Source organism: Physella acuta, unplaced genomic scaffold (assembly GCF_028476545.2).
Source record: "Physella acuta isolate Inbredline_101_S28 unplaced genomic scaffold, ASM2847654v3 ptg000456l, whole genome shotgun sequence".
Classification (NCBI taxonomy): Eukaryota; Metazoa; Mollusca; class Gastropoda; family Physidae; genus Physella; species Physella acuta.
Window position 1 is genome coordinate 581,675 of NW_026731975.1, and position 19,612 is coordinate 601,286.

General features: G+C 32.8%; 1 protein-coding gene across 1 annotated transcript; it reads left to right on the forward strand.

The window, feature by feature from the left end:
* Window positions 1–3,433: 3,433 nt before the first annotated feature.
* LOC131943438 (oxalate:formate antiporter-like) lies at window positions 3,434–19,473 on the forward strand. Its single transcript, XM_059303567.1, has 14 exons — window positions 3,434–3,516; window positions 6,396–6,574; window positions 6,840–7,029; window positions 7,551–7,677; window positions 7,959–8,098; window positions 8,702–8,822; window positions 9,469–9,492; window positions 12,594–12,703; window positions 14,449–14,578; window positions 15,164–15,286; window positions 15,544–15,753; window positions 16,003–16,102; window positions 19,071–19,075; window positions 19,384–19,473. Exons 2-14 carry the CDS (start codon window positions 6,475–6,477, stop codon window positions 19,471–19,473), a joined length of 1,470 nt encoding a protein of 489 aa, XP_059159550.1. The 5' UTR covers window positions 3,434–3,516; window positions 6,396–6,474.
* Window positions 19,474–19,612: the final 139 nt, after the last annotated feature.

Genomic DNA, 19,612 nt, shown 5'->3' on the forward strand with positions numbered 1-19,612 from the left:
GTTCACCATCAAATTTCCCGACCCATCTGCCCGACCCACGTTTTTTGTCATCAAATGTATGAAAATTTATTTTCTACTTTTTAGTCCACAAGAAAAACGTGGTTTTTTAAAAAGTTTTTTTTAAGTATTTTATTTTCTCCTTTTTAGTCCGTTGCTACACATGAAAAACGTGTTTTTTTAAAAAGTTTTTTTTAAGTATTTTATTTTCTCCTTTTTAGTCCGTTGCTACACATGAAAAACGTTGTTTTTTAAAAAAAATTTTTATTTAGTTTATTTGCTACTATATCTAATGACTTGATTAAGTATGACTTGACTAAGTGTTTATAAATACACGGACTAAAAATCTTGAGCGACCAGGATTCGAACCTGGGTTGTCGCGGCCACAACGCGAAGTACTAACCACTATACGATCACGGCCAGCGCGCTCACATCGATTGGGGCCGAAGTAACTGTGCCAATAGGCCTCCAGTCTTGTCGGTATCTTTAGAAATCATGTCCTCAATTTTATGGTCCTTGGGGCGTAATTAAATTAAGCTAATTACGGTCTCTAATTGCTAGTTTTTATGATTGCATCTGAAATTGTTAGGCGAAAGTAGCCTACATGCCAAATTTCAGATCTATTGAGCAATCAGAAGTGGGCTAATTTTCGATGTCAATTTTAACAACAAACAAACAAATCCACAAACGCGAAGCTGAGTTAAGAATAACTATTTACATACATTTGATGACAAAAAACGTGGGTACGTTCACCATCAAATTTCCCGACCCATCTGCCCGACCCACGTTTTTTGTCATCAAATGTATGTAAATAGTTATTTTCTACTTTTTAGTCCACAAGAAAAACGTGGTTTTTTAAAAAGTTTTTTTTAAGTATTTTATTTTCTCCTTTTTAGTCCGTTGCTACACATGAAAAACGTGGTTTTTAAAAAGTTTTTTATATAGTTTATTTTCTACTTTATCTAATCACTTGATTAAGTATGACTTGACTAAGTGTTTTTAAATACACGGACTAAAAAAATCTTGAGCGACCGATACGCTTTAAGCAGAGAAAGGGTGTAATTTACGTTGCTGGCGTGGAGATCTACTCACGAATCACGTGATCAAATCTCCCATAAACAAACAAATAAACGCGAAGCTGAGTTAAGGAAAAACGTGTTGATGTGTATTTTAGCATGCCCAGCGTACCAACCGTGTCACCGTTAACAATGTGTTACCGTGTCCGTTCTCCTTTTTAGTCCGTTGCTACACATAAAAAACGTGGTTTTTTAAAAAGTTTTTTTTAAGTATTTTATTTTCTCCTTTTTAGTCCGTTGCTACACATGAAAAACGTGGTTTTTAAAAAAGTGTTTATAAATACACGGACTAAAAATCTTGAGCGACCAGGATTCGAACCTGGGTTGTCGCGGCCACAACGCGAAGTACTAACCACTATACGATCACGGCCAGCGCGCTCACATCGATTGGGGCCGAAGTAACTGTGCCAATAGGCCTCCAGTCTTGTCGGTATCTTTAGAAATCATGTCCTCAATTTTATGGTCCTTGGGGCGTAATTAAATTAAGCTAATTACGGTCTCTAATTGCTAGTTTTTATGATTGCATCTGAAATTGTTAGGCGAAAGTAGCCTACATGCCAAATTTCAGATCTATTGAGCAATCAGAAGTGGGCTAATTTTCGATGTCAATTTTAACAACAAACAAACAAATCCACAAACGCGAAGCTGAGTTAAGAATAACTATTTACATACATTTGATGACAAAAAACGTGGGTACGTTCACCATCAAATTTCCCGACCCATCTGCCCGACCCACGTTTTTTGTCATCAAATGTATGTAAATAGTTATTTTCTACTTTTTAGTCCACAAGAAAAACGTGGTTTTTTAAAAAGTTTTTTTTAAGTATTTTATTTTCTCCTTTTTAGTCCGTTGCTACACATGAAAAACGTGGTTTTTAAAAAGTTTTTTATATAGTTTATTTTCTACTTTATCTAATCACTTGATTAAGTATGACTTGACTAAGTGTTTTTAAATACACGGACTAAAAAAATCTTGAGCGACCGATACGCTTTAAGCAGAGAAAGGGTGTAATTTACGTTGCTGGCGTGGAGATCTACTCACGAATCACGTGATCAAATCTCCCATAAACAAACAAATAAACGCGAAGCTGAGTTAAGGAAAAACGTGTTGATGTGTATTTTAGCATGCCCAGCGTACCAACCGTGTCACCGTTAACAATGTGTTACCGTGTCCGTTCTCCTTTTTAGTCCGTTGCTACACATAAAAAACGTGGTTTTTTAAAAAGTTTTTTTTAAGTATTTTATTTTCTCCTTTTTAGTCCGTTGCTACACATGAAAAACGTGGTTTTTAAAAAAGTGTTTATAAATACACGGACTAAAAATCTTGAGCGACCAGGATTCGAACCTGGGTTGTCGCGGCCACAACGCGAAGTACTAACCACTATACGATCACGGCCAGCGCGCTCACATCGATTGGGGCCGAAGTAACTGTGTCAATAGGCCTCAAGTCTTGTCGGTATCTTTAGAAATCATGTCCTCAATTTTATGGTCCTTGGGGCGTAATTAAATTAAGCTAATTACGGTCACTAATTGCTAGTTTTTATGATTGCATCTGAAATTGTTAGGCGAAAGTAGCATGCATGCCAAATTTCAGGTCTCTAGAGCAATCAGAAGTGGGCTAATTTTCGATGTCAATTTTAACAACAAACATCCAAACAACCAAACAAACAAACAAACGCGAAGCTGAGTTAAGAAAAACGTTTTAAAAACGTGTTAAAAAAGAAGAAAAAACACGGTTGTCACATGACAGTATGGTCTGGACTATCTGGAGGATAAAATTTGCTAAATATTTTCCAGTGTTTCTTTCAGTCATTTTAATTTACTTTCTTCCCATCGCCACAAAAAAAGCCAGACCACTCCCCCTAACTAAAATGACAGCAAACCTAGGCCTACCCTCCCCCCCCCCCCCCCTAGATTTCTTCCAGACTATTTTCTCCGGGGGAGGGGGAACTTGAAATTTATATAATTTATATAGAAATATATATTCTTTTAACAGTGTCCACCCCGAAGAAAGTCTACCGCCCCATCCCCCCGGAGAAATAAGACTGGAAAAAGCACTGGATCAGTGTTTCTTCCAGACTGTTTTCGGGGGGCAGGTGGGCGGACTGGCAGACTTTCTTCGGAGGGGGGGGGGGGCGGGAGATGCCTGGAAGAAACTCTGATTCAGATCAAGGCCTATTTAGGTAACTAATAATTTCCATTTTAAAAGTCTAACTCCTACCCCACTGTCTGTGGTACTGAACTCCTCATTTAAATTAGGAGAGACGAAATTGAATTTGCCAGATTTTTAAGTGTCGATTAGGAGAGTCGGCCCAATCAAGATATGTTACTCCTTTTCTATTAAAGTATTTTTGAGTTATCTCCATTGACAAGATTGAAGTGACAGAAGCAGACAACAATTACAAGAACAATATGTTCATCTGATAATGAGCTCGCAAGCTGTGTCAGTAGTCTAGATTTCGATGTCTAAATTTTAATATAATTAAATATTAAATAGATCTATGACCTATGCACTTTTATCTAGAATCTAGATCTATATAGTATAGTATAAAAATTAGATCGTAAATTATAGTAAGTAGGTCTAGTCTACCTAAACTAAATTTCACAGCTGGGATGGCAACAGAACAGTTTACAACAGTGGATTCATTTAGATTCCAGATCTACAATCAATTCAATTTCAATCATTGACATATCACATTAATATTACTATTAGAGAATCTAGTCACTGACTGTGTAGTCTTATATCTAGTCTTTTGTAGTAGTTACATTTCTAAAATCTAGCTAATAATAATAATTAGGCCTAGATTATGATTTTATTTTTATAAAGATAGATTATTTGTGTAGTCTGAGCTATCCTGTTGTGTAGAAACTAGATCTAGATCTAGACTCTTGTTAGATTTGTCTTACAGTGTACTTGAGTTTACCTTGCTTTATGGCCTTATAGGCTTATTACCGAGTACTACTTTATAGTATTATGAATTATCATATGGCATGCTAATAATAGATCATACTTTATTAAACTATTAAGCAGGAAAACTAGATCCTCAAATTCTAGATTCTCTAGATCCAGACCATTTAAAAATTAAACTATTGTAATTGTTGTGATCTGTGGCAGTTGTGAAGTGAAATGCGACTGATGCTTACTGAGAGAAGTATTTTAATAATAATACTTAATACATTAACTAGGCTTAATTATTAAAGGTGTTGGTAAATTGTGATACTTCTTGTATCCTAGATGCTGGGTTCAGTTGTCAGGGGCATTGGGCGATCTCGGGAGCCACTGGTTACAGTACTACTGGGGTGCCCCTAGTTCGTTTTAGTTATCGAATGTCATGTGCCACCGTGTTTCTATTGTAGGGTGTAGATGCCATAGTGCTCTCAGGGGAGCCCAGGGTGCTCTATACTGAGTCTATTCTATGGCATGCCATAAGCCTATTGCCTTCTATATATGAAGAAGGTGGCTTCGGCTCTGTAGCTTCCTTGCCGGTTTAGCTGCATTGTGTCTTACTTCTCCTAAGTGGAGTCCTGGTGCTTCCGAAGACTGGATTAATTTCAGATTTGGCCTAGTTTCTGTAACTATATTTTATTTGTGGACTAGTAGTTAGCCCATCGCACAACCCCCAACCTGGAGGACCAGGGTGCAATGTTTGGCTGTCTACTATTATTATTTGATATTTACAATAAGCTTATCATTAATGATGGGTCTATTAAATTTACATTTACAATCATAGAAGTAATTAGACTAATCAAGCAATCTTAGTGTTTAGTCTTCAGACCTTTATTAATTACCGTAAAATGTCACTTTAAAAATTAACATACTTTTTGTGAGATTAATATCCTACTAATATTCTACCAAACCCCTAGTTTAGTAGTCTAACCATTAGGCCTAATTCTGAAATGCTGACTCTAGAACTGACCTAACGTAGGTCTTAATGCCTTATCCTGACCATATCTCAAAGACCTTATTATTACTGAGCGGCCCTAACCCTTACTGTAGCAACTTCATTCATTCATTTTTCCTTTGTGGCCCCTGGGGAGCAAAGGGCTTCAATAACACCTCTCCACCGGACTCGGTTTAAGACTGCTCCCTTTATCTGTGCCCATGTGAGCCCAGCGTTCTTTGCCTCTTACTCAACCGTTCTTCTCCATGTTCTCTTTGGCTGACTGTAGCAACTTAGTAATAGGAAAAAGTGTAGATACAATCCAGTACTGTGTTGTGTAAATTGTAAATAAATTTAATAAGTTAGTTGTTTAATTTGTTATAAAAAGTGGAATGAGTGTAGCTTAGAGCTTACTCATCTTCTAATGAATCAGACAGAATAATTGTTAAGGCTAACCAAAGGCATAGACACTGAGTGCATATATCTTTTTAAAAATAACATCACCTTCACAAGGCTATTTAACTAACTTTTTTTAAAAAATGAACTGTGAGAATAAGCCTATTTAAAAGGCCTTTAAAGTTTAGCCAGTCATACTTATCAGGTTATCAATATCATATTTATTTCAGTCTATCAGATATGAATAATTCATTAAAGGAGTTTTCATTGTAAGTTTTTTCATACTGATAACAAATACAATGCTTTTATATGGTACATATTTATTAAGCCATATTGTAGAGATGGACATGTACATTTTGATATTTTTAAACTGTTGAATTGTAATTATGAATTTAAAATCTGTTTTATGCCCGCCCTGGTCAGAGTGTAACACTATTTAGTTAAGGTCAGATAAAGAATTAAGGCTAGAGGTAGTTTTATGGTTGCAGGGCTAGAATGAGTGAGATAACAGGGCTAGGTCTATGTCAGCCTATTTTTTTTGCAGATCAAATTAATTGATAATTTTTTTCTGTAGTGTACTGAATGTTTTATTTTTTTACTATTCTGTTAAATTGGACCAAGAGTCCATTACTGAAAGCATGAATTTAAAAAGTAAGAAATCCACTGGTGAATGCAATGTATGTTTAAAATCAAGAATATTGATCTCTAATCTTAATCTTACCCTAACCCTGCCATATCTTAATATTCACATATAGGCTTAATCAAAGTGTGAAAGGAGAAATTATCTCAGGGAAAATTATGAAAAATTTCATTAATGATAGTCTAAAAACAAAGTAATAGCAGCTTAGGAAAGTAATGAATAGATATTATTCTTTATACTCTAGCCTAACTTTAGAGCTCGATGTGTTAGTATTATTTGCAACATTTCTATTGGTGCATATTAAATTGTATGATGAAACTATGGTGCTGGTTTTAATATCTTTAATATCTATGTAAAGCTAATAACATGCTGGAATCTAAAAAAAAGTATTTTGTTTATTTGCAGGTTGAAAAGTCTCAATGATTCAGTTGTTTATTGGTAAACCAGTGCTTATTTCTTAAATAATTTATCAGGAAAGCTAAAGATGTCTTGGCCACTATTCGGAATTGAAAGATGGAAAGGCATTTTGGTTGTTTTTGGTGGAATACTGATTCATTTATCCCTAGGAACTCTCTACACTTTTGGTATAGATATTTGTTACATTAATATTAAGTTGCCTAAGCTTAAGATAGAAAACCTTTCAAGCTAGAAAATTACTACTGAATATTTTTGCATTGTTAGAAAATTTTTTAAAGTGTTATTTAATTTTATATATCTTACCTAACTCACCAATTGATATTCACAAATTCTATTCTTGGAATGTAAACTTAACAACATATATTTACAAAAACTTATCGTTCATAAAAAATAATTGTTCAATTTAAGTATACTACCATCATCCTTGCACAGGGAATTTAAATCCATATTTGACGTCATACATGAGAGCCAAAGGTACCTCAGCCTCCCTCACATACACAGAATGCTCTTGGATATTTGCCCTAGCTTGTATGGGTCAAGGTGCTTCCATGGCATTGGGAGGTCTCATTGAGAAGAGGATTGGGCCTAAACTAACTGCACTTCTTGGAGGCTGGTGTATGAGGTAAAGAGAGGTGTGATTATGTCTGGGAAATTTTAAAATTACATTTGTGACCTCAGCAATTGTTTTTCATTTATCATATTTGGCAACTTAGAGGTATAGGCAATACACAGGGGATATTGGATATTGATTATGTTATTTAAATTATTTTTATTTGTTTATACATGCAAACATTTGTGTTTTAAACATTTATTTATCTTGAGATGTAGACACATAATTTTTAGTGGTGTAGATTTAGGGCTTGTAGTTATTTTGATTTATTTATGTTTGTCAGCATTAGAGCTATGAAAAAATGTAATTGTTTTTAAATGCCCTCTTAAAGTAACTCCCTCTACTTGTGAAGAAAGTATCCTTTAAAAATGTAGCTATTAAAAAGTATTTTCTGAATTTTATTTCATAGCTCCGAAACTATTGTCCAAAACTAAAACAGATTTTCATTTGTACATAAAGCGAATGTTACAATGCAAATTTAAAAAAAGTGTTGGATTTAGATCTAATGAATGAATTCAATCTTTCACTTTCAGCCTTGGTGTTTTCCTTACATACTTTGCTGTCAAACAGTCATTTGCTTTGACTATCTTCACCTATGGTGCAGTCTTTGGTTTTGGTATTGGTATTGTGTATGCCATTCCATTGGCATGTTCAATGAGAGTAGGTTAACACTATTTTGTTGTTTTACTTAGTGTTATGATACATAGCTTATTTATAGAGATAATGTGTTCTAGAAGCAACTGAATTACTTTGATAGCTTGAGAGTGGAAAGAAAGTTTTAAAAAATATTTTTAAAGAATATTCAGTAGATTTAAAGTTAAAGCTACTTTGTGCAATAGAAATTGAAATTTGATTAATTTGAGTAGTAATAAAGCTTTCTATATATATAAGTACATTGGTTTTTTAAAAGTCTAATTACAATATTTTTTTTTTACCTAAAGTGGTTTCCAGAGAAAAAAGGTTTGGTCAACGGTCTTGTAGTTGCTGGGTTTGGGGGTGGAGCTTTCATCTTTAACCAGATACAGACAGCTTTCATCAACCCAGAAAACAAAAAACCTGAACTAGAGGTCAATGGGGAAAAGTAAGTTAACCCTTTTCCACCCATTCTGTTTGAGTAACCATGTGTGGTTAAGCAGACAGCTTTCATCAACCCAGAAAACAAAAAACCTGAACAGGAAGTCAATGGGGAAAAGTAAGTTAACCCTTTTCCACCCATTCTGTTTGAGTAACCATGTGTGGTTAAGCAGACAGCTTTCATCAACCCAGAAAACAAAAAACCTGAACTAGAGGTCAATGGGGAAAAGTAAGTTAACCCTTTTCCACCCATTCTGTTTGAGTAACCATGTGTGATTAAGCCCATGATCCAGGTACAAGTAATAGTTTTCTACCCAGCTCTAATGGGTACCCATCAGTGGTTGGGGACTGATGAGACAGCTACTTTTTATGTCAAATGCATAGAAAGGGTATAATGCTTCAAGGATCTCCATATCTTAAAATTGAAATATAAAAAGTGTGAGAGTGTTTAAATTCGAATTAAATTTTGTTTATGTGTACTTAAAATATATCAGTGGTGTATAAAAATCAATTCCCCACTTAATTTTTCAACTTTTAGACTTTCTTTGATCTGTAAACTACTTTGGAATAATAATGTAAGTTTAAGCACTTATGTCCACTATCTTGACAGGTATTTTGATCAACCTGATGTCCTTGACCAAGTTCCATACATCTTTCTCATACTAGGAGGATGCTATGCTGGCATGCAGCTTATAGGAAGTTTGCTGTTATGTAACCCTCCCCCTGTTGAGGTAAGGTTGATAGTGTTATATGGGGGTTTGCTCTTATAAAATTATCCCACTATTGAGGAAGGGTAGATAACATGTGTGTTAATGTGTATGCCCTTTGCTCTGTGTAGGGTTTACTAGCAACTAATTAGATGGGATAGCTGATAAGTATTTTCACTTAGGCCCTGTAGGGAAACATAGAGCTTGACCCTATCTACAAGAATGTGTTATATTTATAGTTAAATGAACATTGGTAATCTATGGCTCATTGGATCTTTATGCACCATCCAGCGGTGGGTAGGAGAGGTGGGGGGGGGGGGGGGGGGGGGGGCTGTACCCAGAATTATGTATTTCCAACTTGGATGATGATGTGGTGTGTGTGGAGGGTTTGTGTGTGTGTGTGGAGGGGGTGTGGGGTTTTGAATTTGACATAGCATATATTTTTTTTAAGGAAAAGGGAATGTTTGTGTAATAATTATGATAAGAAAAAAGGGGGGGGGGGAAGAGCAATATGTTAAATTTGCATGATGCCATTACTGGATAAATGCTATCTTTAAAAAAATCTTCTACAATGAAGCTAATGTGAACTATATACATGCAAGCTCTTAATGATAAATCATCACATAGTTAAGCTGTATGCACAATTATTGTTGTCTTTTATCTGTTCAAGGTGACACTATATTTCGAAACAGTTGTAAGTGTTTAAATTTTATTGAACAGTTTCATTTGTTGAACAAGTTGAAGCTTGTATATCACACTGTAGTCCAGAAAATGTAGCTAGTATATACAAAATGTATATCACACTGTAGTCTAGTTGTAGGCATAGTATCTTACTATAGTCTAGAAAATGTAGCTTGTATTTGCTAGATGCAGCCTATATATTACGCTGTTGTCAAATTGTAGTTTGTATAACACTAGATATACCTTTATATCACACTGCTTTCTAAATATAGCTTGTATATCACAGTTCTGTCTAGATATAACTTGTAAAACACACTGATGTCTAGATGTAGCTTGTATAACACACTGTCTAGATATAGCTTGTATAACACACTGTCTAGATATAGCTTGTATAGCACACTGAAGTCTAGATATAGCTTGTATAGCACACTGAAGTCTAGATGTAGCTTGTATATCACACTGATGTCTAGATGTAGCTTGTATAACACAATGTCTAGATATAGCTTGTATATCACACTGCTGACTTCTCACACACTTTTTGCATGTTTACTGTAGAAGCACTTTCTTTAACTGTCAGCTTTATCCTTATAAGCTAATCAGACATACTGCTAATTTTGTTGTAGCCTAGATATCTAGCTCATGCAATGGTAATTTATTTATAAACTTCTTAACTTAAACAATGAAGAGTGTGAACACAAACCTACTGCTGTTACAATTAGATATCAAGCTATACACTTTATGCAAGCAGGTCACACAAATGTTCACACTTGTAGTTGCATGAAGCTGTAGGCACTGGCCAGATCAAATGTCATACAATTGTTCACAGTTGACTGTTGCAAATAGTTTGTTTATGTTGTAAACTTTTTTTTTAAATTCATGTTTTAGTATTAACATTGAATTGATTTGGATTTTAAAATTATTCAGTTATAAGAAAACAGAAGAAAACATTTCATTAAATCTTGAATGGGCCCTATCTGAATACAGTTACATCCATATTTTATAAAGAACTGTAGCATCATCATTGTTAGTGATCTATTATCAAGCATTACAAGTGTTAAACCTATCAATGAATCATTAATTTATGTTTAGAAAACTTAAATTTTTTAATTGAGAACAACAGATTTTTATTTAAATATTTTTTATGCTATTTCTCACCCCCCCCCCCCCCCCCCCCCAATAACCTTAAACTGTAATTCAGGGGTTCCCAACCTTTTTTTACTCTAGAGCACATTCTAAAATATCGGTAGGGTGGGGGGGCACCACCTATTTTAAATCGACTAATTCCTTCCAGAGGCGTAGCGACCCTTCCTGTCACCCGGGGACAAAACTTTCGATTTGCAGCCCCCCCCCACCTCAAACTTTCAATTTGCACCCCCCCCCCCCTCAAATTTTCGATTTGCACACCCCCCTCAAATTTTTGATTTGCACCCCCACCTCAAATTTTTGATTTGCACCCCCCCTTTCAAATTTTAAATGTGCACCCCCCCCTCCTTAAACTTTCGATTTCCATCCCCTTCAACCTTTCAATAATGTTTATGAAAAAAATTCTGTCTCTGTCGAATAGTGAGAGGCGGGCACATACGAATCGTTCTGTGGGCGCCATGGCGCCCGCGTGCACGGGGTTGGGAACCCCTGCTGTTTTAATTAACAGTGTTCTAGGTATCTCATTGCTCTTCTCTAAATGTAATTTTTTTTCTTGACACCACTTACTACTTATTAAAGCTTTGTCACACAAATCATTTTGAGGAAGTAGATCTTTATTTACATACACAATTGTTTATCCACTTGGTGTTTGTTCATTATTTCTATGACTTCCTGTACTATTCAAGTGTCCATTTTACTTTGTATTCACTTTCTTCTAGCACACAAAAATATATTCCAAATATTTTTATGCTGTTGAAAGTGCTTACATTGTAACATATTTTGAGGTGAAATTTAAAAAATCAACTAACACCAGCTAAACTAATGATCCTTCTAAAATCTTTGTTTATTTAATTGTATAACCTTATTAGTTTAAAATAATGTACTGTTGATTGTAAAGATTTGATGACCAATAGAAACTATCTGCTGGTTTATACGAAGGTTTGGACTAATTGAAACAATTTGTAAATGACACCAACATGGGTTTCAGTTGTTGTCAGTTAAATTTGTTATGAGTTTTGATAATTGCTAACCACTAAGAAACGATAATTGTTAACCGTTAATAAACCACATAAAGACATCTGATTGAAACAAGTTTAACAGCTTTATAGTCAGAGCTATATTACTGACTAAACTACTAAAGCAACAAATTTAAAAACTATTTTTTGAGATACATTTTTCATTTATTTCCATTGATGAGTTTCTGAGTGTGATAATTATTATACATTGTTCAGATCATTAACATAATTGCAGGAATAGCGAACCCTTCAAAAACACAGTAAATCATGAAAGCAGATATCTATGCAAATATAGGCCTGAGTCATAAAGTTTGCTGTGTTGAAGGTTATAAGGAGCAGTAAATTCTATTAACACATCCATGAGCTCATTAACATTTTATAGACATTTAATAATTTTACTGGTAGTTTGAATGCCTTTATGACTAATGATTGTATTACTCATCTGTAAAAATGACTAATAAACTTGTATTTCCCTAAAAAATAAAATTAATGATTTAATATATGCACAAATTAATCTTACTTTGTCAAGCAATGTTTTAATAGTAAATTTGTCCTTGACACTGAAATTTTTTAAAAGTTTTAAATTATCATTCATTGATAGTCTGTTATTTTCTGCTCTTAAATAAAAAAAAGTTTTAATTTGACATTTGTAAATGTTTCTAAAACCATGTTGGAAATCTAAAGAAACCATTATCAAAGGCTAGATTACAGTTTATCTGTTTATTTCACGAAAACCTCTACAAGCTGAACATTAATCATAAAATTTTATAAAATATGAAAACACAAACTTAACATAAAAAAACCTAACCTTATTACAGTTTTATTAACATCTTCACCTAAAATAATACTAAATTACCAGATCTTTAAAATCTTAGCCATATTTCAGAAAAATCTTTATGTTTGTTAAAGTTGACAATTGTATACAGTCTTCATTTTCTCTGAATGTATTTGACAGAATGACATGGAAAATGACAGGGATTCTGACCACGATAAAACTACCCTGGTACCTGATAAGGTTACAGAAGATCAAAAGCTTCTGACCAAGGTGGAAAAAACAGTCAACAAGTAGGTCACCAAATCGCTTTTGTTTAACTTCTAAGCAGTTTTTAAAGTAATTTGTGAGTGTGTGTGTGTGTGTGTGTGTGGATGGGGGGGGGGGGGGAGAGAACACCCAAGTGGGCACTAAAATGGGAGGAAAAACAATTAATTCAAAGCTCATGTTGTTCTATGTAATTGAATGTCAAAATATATGAACAGTTTGTATTTAGTTGTCAACTTGCCACAGTCTAAATATACCCAGCCCAGTGTTATTTTAAAATGTGGCTAAACTAAATTGTTCACCTTGAATGCTGGTGACAAATGTCATGATCACTGCACTGCTTCTAAAGGAACAGCTGTTTACACTTGATGCAGGTGTCCCCGCAACAGATGCAGCATTAGCATCTAATTGATCTTGTGTCACATTTTATCTGTTGAGCTCATCTGAATGATTTTGGGTTGTTTCCATGACTTGGTTGCTGCAGGAAAAAAAAATACTGTTGAATGTTTCAAAAGTTACGTTTAAACACAGGAGAATGTTAAGTTTAAACATAGGGGCATAAAAACTTTGTTTAAATATAAGGGCATAAAGACTTTGTTTAAATATAAGGGAATAAAAGCATAAAATTAAAAACATCGTTTAAATATAGGTAAAAAAACAACCATTGTTTAAATATAGGGGATTTGAAACATTTTTTAAACATAGGGCCATAAAAACCTTTACACAAGTAGGGCATAAAAGTGTTAGTTTCATGAGAGTGGCATAGAAAAGTTGGTTTCAGCTAGGGACAGAAAATATGGTTTCAACAAAAAGGGCATAAAAAAGATAGTTTCAACATAGGGGCATAGAAAAGTTGGGATTCAGCATGATGGCATAGAAATGTTAGTTTCAGCATAGATTTGAACACTGGGGCATTGGAAACTTTGTGGCTTTAAAAATCTGGTTTCAGCACATAAGCATAGAAAACTTTGCCATGTTGTGCAGATCTATAGTGCACCATTAAAGTAATCAGATTTTTTTGCATTTTGATTGACACAGCTATAAAGAATAAATAATGTATTAGCTGGTTGTTTTTTTATGCATGGGCATGCCCATTCAGGATATTGTTTGATCAATATCCCATGTTGTTTTATTTTGATCCTTACTCTGTTCCTAGTGCGTACATATGAAGATAGTAAAGACTGCATTGGTGGCCACAAAAACATAATCTAACGTAAATAAATATCTAACATAGGAACACCATCAATCAAGGTTTATTTGTATGTAGTGATGAATTTGATAAGTTGCCCTTTCACAACCTCACTGTCCAAAGGGCCTATTAAGTACAGTAGCTTTTCAGAATGTAAAAAGGTGGTTGGCAGCAGTGTTAATGATGTAGCATTACAAACATTTCAGTGGTTTGACAAAAAAGGTATAGATATAGCAAAGTTTAGTTAAACAAGAACCTTAGCTACTATTCCACATTGGCACAGATTCACCTGTTAATCCTAATCTAGCTCTTAGAGACTGATGGTCTTTACTTTCAGAAAGTTAAAGGGAACTTAACATTTTATTTTAGATTCATCCTGCCGTTAGTCAACAAGACAGATGTTTATTGCACTGTTTAGAACACATCTTAAACTAGATTGTAACAAAAAATTATATTTTATGTGGTTTTTATCACATGAACAGTGATGCTCTTCTGGTGTCCATCTACTTGGGTTACTTATGGGTGTTACTGATGGTGTGCTTGTTGCTAGTCTCTTAGTGTAGGTTTTCTTTCTGTTGACAGAGGGAGGGAAGAAGATGATAATTTGGATGTCCCACCTCTTCAGATGCTGAGGGATAAGAATTTTTATCTCATTTGGTTTATGTTCCTCTTGAATGGACAAGGCAGTGTTTTTATATCAACACTGTACAAGGTTTGGGTTACATGATTTTAGTTTTATAGCAGTATTTATATCAACATTGTGTAAGGTTTGGCTACATGTTTTATGTTTTAAGGCAGTTTTTATATCAACACTGTACTAGGTTTGGTTACGTTTTTTGTTTTAAGGCAGATTTTTTAAAACAAAAATTACAAGGTAAAACAATAATTAGTCAATTTTTTATTTTAAAACATTGACAAGTATTGGTGATTATTATTTTTGACAGCAATATAATGTTTTGGTAGCATGTTTAATGACATTGTGTGGTCAGCTTTATGCATGCCCATCATTCACTTTTACAATTTGGTCAGATATGCTTGAGCGATTTAAGAATCGAATCGAGGAAAATTGTTATGTAAATAGTAAACTAAACTTCTGTCTAGCAGTCATATAGCTACCTCAGGTAAAATAAATTAGTATGTTACACATGTAGACCTAGACCTAATTTTATTGCAGTAAATGAAATACATTTTCCTATTAAAACATGCATAGAAATTTAATTATTTTATTATACTTTTGAAAAATAAATAGGTAAGGAAAATAGTTGTACTGAAATAACTGTTCTCTGTGATAAACCAGGCCTATGGTCAGACATTCATTTCTGATGACTCATTCCTAGCCTTGGTTGGGGCATTTGCTGCACTCTTCAATGCTGGAGGGAGAATTATATGGGGCATACTGGCAGACAAATTTTCAGTCAGGGTAGGTTGGTTTTATAACATTTCTTCACTATTCAACTATTTATCCTTGTGTTAGTGTTCTTTTTAATCTTTTAAAACTGAAGATGCTTTATATATTTGTGTGTGCACTCAAATAATGTCGTTTAATTAATTTTATTTGTGAGTTAAAAATAAAACAAATGGTTTAATATGTAAGAAAGGAAACTAGCAGTATTAATTTTAATGAAAATAAATGTAAAATTGATAAATTATAATAAAATATATTGCCATTCCGTACAGGTTGCGCTGATGATTACTTGTGCCTCTTTTGCAACTTTCATGCTGACCTTGCAATTGTCAGAATATGGAGGGAAGCCAGTGTTTTTTCTCTTTGTGTGCCTTCTCTTTGGGTCATTCTCTGGCAGCTTTGCCCTGTTTCCAACAGCCACGGCCAAATGTTTTGGTAGGAAATATCTGAGCATAAACTACGGACTTGTTTTCACCTCTCAGGTAAAAAAAATCTAATTAGAAACCAAAAGGGGGGGGGGGGGTAATGTCCGGGGGAGGGGAGGGGTGTAGTGATTGACAGGGGGGAGGGGGTAATGCCCTGTTCCCATATATATATATATATATATATATATATATATATATATATATATATATATATATATATAGTTATGTAAGAAATCTATGATATTCTTAATTTATACTGTTTGATTGGCTGTGGAGTCATGGTTGATTGCTTTTTATTCTTTTTAGATGGTGACAGCACCATTAGGAACTTTTCTGTCTCAGAGTTTAAAGACAGCCATTGGATGGAGTGGATTATTCTTTATGGTAGCTGGTTTTTCATTTGCCAGTAAGTTTTATTCATTAAAATTTGTTTCATTCATTAACTTTAAATGTTTTTATCTAATGAAACCTATGGGATTTTTAAAAATCTAATTTATTTTAAGTGTTTTACTATGTTGACTTTAAAAAAAAAAAGAAATGCAACAATCAATAAACACCAGGTATTCAGTTAAATCCATTGTAACTCCTTGATTATTGAAATAATTCACCTGATTTGTTACAACTCTTAATTGAATTGCAATAATGCCACATTACTAATTTACAAAAAATTAGGTTTTTTTTTTTCTAAAAATGTAAGTTTGTTTTGGATACAAATAAAACTGCTTCAACTAGAGCTTGTTACTTTGAAAGGTTAACTTTAACTCCCCTCGTACATCATCACAAAAAGCCCGTTGTTGGTCATAAAATGACATTACAAAGTTTTACATTCTACCTTAAAAAATTCTAACAAGAAATAGAATGTTTTCATAATTTTTGTATTTTAAAATAAGGTAAAAAATGCTGTCATTCTTTCATAATTTCTTCTCTCCCTCATCTTACATTGTCACTGAAGTCTGAACCATCCCATCCCTACCCCAGTAGCGTAATGTCTTTTTTGAACAACCCCTTCATTTATTTCCTTGAAAACGATACATTTTTATTTTATTCAAGGTTTCATTCTGTCCATTGTCTTCCGAGGTAAAGACAAAAATGGAAAAGAAATTTAAAAGTTCACTGTCTGACTCACAAGAAGAAATTGGATCACAGACTTGTATTCTTATTAACCCTTTGACTATCATCTTTTATTTTAATGTTTAGTTTTCGGTCTTTACATTAACCAAAAATTTAAGTGCACAAACTAAAGGCTTGATATTCCTAGCCAGAATAATGAATACACTGTAAGACCATGAACAGAAGCTGGCTACTGATTAATCAAACTAACTGTGATGGTTTATTAAAAATGCATATTACTTAAACTTTTATTTTTATCATAAAACTTGTTTAAAAACAACATTCCTTGTAGATTTTTTTTTTTTTTATAACTCGTGTTGTATGTGGTAGTTGATAAATTCCTTATCTAGTTTAACGCATTGTGCTTGTGTTATTAGAATATACACAATTGTTTTAAGGCATTTAGTTTGGGAAATATTGTGCCTTAAAATACCCATTTTTGCTGGGAATAAAAGTTTCAGCATGTCTAAAGATTTTATTTTAAATATTAAATCCAAACCAAAAATATTTTTTATTTTTGAAATAACATTCCCAAAGATATTCTTAGAATATATTTGTGTGTCATAAATTGTTGTATAACTTATACCAGAAATGTTTTTTGTGTTGGCCGCAAAATTTCTTAAACCAAAGTGCCTCACAGTTATGGTACTGAAACTTTACTTCAGCTTTCCAAAGAGATCTAACTTTTAATTCTTCAAAAAAAAATTTCCCATCTCTACTTGTTTTATATTTTGGCTTTAATTTCTGTTATTTTTTTTAAGAATGTGTGTTATTTTTTTTTTTTAATTGCTTTAAACAGGTAATCTCTTTCATTACTTTATTTTTTAAAAACTGAATGAATTGTATTTCTTTAAAAAACCTAGATCTCAAGATGAATAGGAGGTGCCATTCAAATTTGTGTAAAGCTTTAAGCTTAATAGCTGCATTTTCATAAGATTGGATTCTTAATCATTTGAGATTAACATAAACAGTATTATTATTCATTATTTTTTTTTCATTCCTTTTTGGCTTGATAGGAATTTGTAAATACTGAAGTGAAGATACATAAAGTAATTAGCTGGTTTTCAGGTGTTTTTTCTTGTTATTTTTTATTGTATAAAAAATAAATAACTTTTTTTGCTTTTTTACATTATTGTGATACATTTGTTTGTTGACCCATTAGGACTTATGTTGCTTTGTTATTTGTAGTGCAATATCATCGTAAAATATTTGAAATTAAATTAGAAGTAGGCCTAAGCTGTACTTATAAAAACCATTTCTTTTCCAAATTAAAAGTATGTTTCAGAATTAAAACAAATGATCACTTCCAATTTGACAATTAATTTTCTTTTAAAAAAATTCTATGGTGATGGCGGGTACAGTAGTGTGTGTCCAGTACATTACCAGCAAAATTTATGTCCCCAACATGTGTCCAGGACACACCAGAGCAGGGTTCTTTTAACACTTAGGTTGTAGACCATCATTTCACCAGATGTTAAACTTATGTCATTGCTTGATAGTTGTTAAAGTCCAAACCACCCTCTTCCATTTACTGTGATAATGTGTTTTGTAAAACCATTTATTATCTGTAAATGCTTTAAATGTGGTAGTTGTTGAAAATTAACATTTAATTCACATATCAACTTTTTTACTAATTGTAATTGCATTTGGTGGCTATTGAATTTTTATGTATTCTTTTAATAATTAATTCTGAATCAAACATTTTTTCCCGAGCTTACATATGTGTTATTTATTCTTTTTTATTTTGTGTTTCTTTAAAAAAAAATCTGTGTTTAATTTGGTAAACTTATGTACAATAATTTCATATAAATATCTTATAATCTAATTTCCAAATATCAATAAATGTTTCTTTTTAAACTAATTTATAGTCATTTCTGCTGCTAACATAAAGAACATAACACTTTAGATTTAATGACCAAAAGCAAAAAACTTTGAAAATATAATATAAATAATAACACTTGTTTTAAATGAATACTTTAAATGTTTAAAATGAACAATATAATTTTAAAATGTAGAGAAAAAATAATAGCAAATTATATTATTTTGTTTTCTAAAAATAAATAGCTGCCCTATTATTAGTAAAATAAAAATAAGATTCAATACTTTTTTTCTTTTTTAAAAAGCTATACATTTAAAAGCAATGTTTTAAAAAAAATATTTTATGTCTGTAACATTAAAGTTGTTTTAAGCAGTCAGAATTACCACTTGTAATAAACAAATCAATTACACAATTAGGCTGAAAATTGAATTTGTATTTGCTTCAGGTTTGGTATTGCGTCAATGAAATTGTTCTTTATGATATCTGTCAATTTCATTAATTAAAATTCTTACATTCTGGTAATGGAATTTGTGTGTATCAACTTAAAATTTTTCTAGATAAAAATCTAGCATTTACAAACTCAGAATAATATTACTCAAGTATGGTATGGAGATTTTATTTTCCTAAAATAAACTTTTGGGTTGAAGATCTGATTCTTATGTGTCAGGCCTAGTTTGTTTTTAAACTCATAACTGAAAGATATCTGTCTGTTTGTGACTACCTTCTTATTGCCTGTGGTTTTGTCTTCTGTTTTTCAGATAAGAGATTGGTGCTTGCTTTATTCATTATGTGATGAACTAAGAATTGAAGAATATCTTGATGCACAATCAGGCACACATGCATCATAAAATGTTTTGATTGTCTGAAAAACAGATAACCAGATCAATAAGTTGGTTTAAGTAGACTGAAGTATTCATATAAGTTTCATATGAAGTTTAATTATTTTTATCAGTTTCACAAATGATAGAGATAGTATAGGCTTAACTG